Genomic DNA, 1719 nt, shown 5'->3' with positions numbered 1-1719 from the left:
ACAAACTGAAGAAGGCCTAAGGAAACTGTGAAGAGGTCTCCGCTAGCGCCTCCCTCCTCCCGCCAGCAGCAGCTGTAGCTGCTGCTGCTGCTGCTGCTGCTCAGAAGCAACTCCTTGTCTTCCTCCTTAGGACTTCTCCCCTTCACTCTTGCGTGCTCCTGCCTTGTTTAGGTGCACAGCAGCAGGTGGAGGACCCTGTCGCTGCTGCTGCTGCTGCTGCTGCTGCTGCTGCTGCCTGTCTCCGTGCGGCGTTGCACCGCCGCTCTGCTCACGCGAGGCAGCTTCGTGGCTTTTGTTTGCGTTAACTGCGTCAAGTATCCATCTTCCATTTTTATTTTTTAGTGCTAGCTGCAGCTGCAGCACCAGCGGCTGCTGCTGCTGCTGCTGCTGCTGCTGCAGCCGTTGCTTCGACTCAAGTGGCACCGAGTCCTAGCCACCACCGAAGCACCAGCGGGTGCTGCGTCGAGGTCTCGGGGCATAGCAACGCCACTAAACAAGTAACAGCAGCAGCAACAGCAGCAGCAACAGCAGCAGCAACAGCAGCGGCTAAGCAGCAGCGGCAGCTAGGGAGGAGCGGCGGTCAATCGGCAGCAAGAAGGACACGTTAGCAGCAGCAGCAACCCCAGCAGCAGCATCAAGTCCAGCAGCCGCAGCAGCTGCAGCAGCAGCAGCAGCAGCAGCAGCAGCAGCTTAGCTCCTAGTATTTGATGAAGGGGCGCAGCGCAGCAGCAGCAAGGGGGNGCAGCAGCAGCTTAGCTCCTAGTATTTGATGAAGGGGCGCAGCGCAGCAGCAGCAAGGGGGGCATGGCCTGTAGGGCGAGCTGTCTTGCTACCTTGCAGCAGCAGCAGCAGCAGGGCCCCGTGGGGTGCTGCTGCGCAGCTTTGTGAGGTCTCTGCTGCAGCAGGGGCTGCCAATGTAGCTGCTATATATACGCGAGCGACGGATCGCCTGGTTGCTGCTGCTGCTGCAGCAGAATGCGGCGGCACCCAGCTCCACTCATCCCTGGGGCTGAACCAGTGAGCAGCAGCAAGCAGCAGAAGCTGCAGGCTGACCTGTGCGTCGCAGCAGCAGCAGCAGGAGCAGCTGCTGCTGCAGCAAGTGATGCAGAAACGCCTGCGGCTTCACCAGCAGCAGCAGCAGCAGCAGCAGCAGCGACGAAGCAGCTGCCGGTTGAGAACCTCTTCTTGGGGCCGTCCTTGCTTCCTGCCGAGGCATGCAGCAGCAGCAGCAGCCCGAACAGCAGCACAGAGAAAGATGTTTGCTTTCGCATCAACAGCAGCAGCAGCAGCAGCAGCACATTGGCCGACACCAATGGCAGCAGCAGCTGCAGCATGCTGCTCACAGGCAGCGGCACCGCAACCACCTGGGCGGGCAGCTGTTCTGGCGGCCTAGGGCAGAGCAGCAGCATCAGCAGCAGCAGCAGCAACAGCAGCAAAGTTGACGACGACGGCAGCATCGGTGAAGTAGAGGATGGCGACAGCTTTCCTTGTCTCCAGCAGCAGCAGCAGCAGCAGCAACAGCAGCAGCAGCGGGTGCTGCCGCACAGAACTTGCATGCTTCCCCCCCTATACCTTCTGAACCAGCTCATCGTTGGCCATGTTGAGTCGAGTCTAGACGCTGCTGCCCCGCAGCAGCAGCAGAAGGAGCAGCAGCAGCAGCAGCAGCAACTGGAGACCGAGAAAGAAGGCAGCAGTGTTCCTAGAGACAGCTGCAGCAGC

The 1719-nt window shown here is 60.7% G+C and overlaps 1 protein-coding gene across 1 annotated transcript; it reads left to right on the top strand.

Annotated features, from left to right (window-relative positions):
• Positions 1-975: 975 nt before the first annotated feature.
• Positions 976-1703, top strand: EMH_0043560 (uncharacterized protein; the record flags this gene model as incomplete). Its single annotated transcript, XM_013495858.1, has 2 exons — positions 976-1459; positions 1606-1703. The coding sequence occupies 2 exons, from the start codon at positions 976-978 to the stop codon at positions 1701-1703; spliced, it is 582 nt and encodes a 193-aa protein (XP_013351312.1).
• Between the last annotated feature and the right edge of the window lie 16 nt (positions 1704-1719).

This window comes from Eimeria mitis, genomic scaffold (genome assembly GCF_000499745.2).
Source record: "Eimeria mitis Houghton genomic scaffold, Emh_scaff1790, whole genome shotgun sequence".
NCBI lineage: Eukaryota > Apicomplexa > Conoidasida > Eucoccidiorida > Eimeriidae > Eimeria > Eimeria mitis.
Note: the sequence above shows the minus strand (reverse complement) of the source record. Positions and strands in the feature narration are given on the sequence as shown.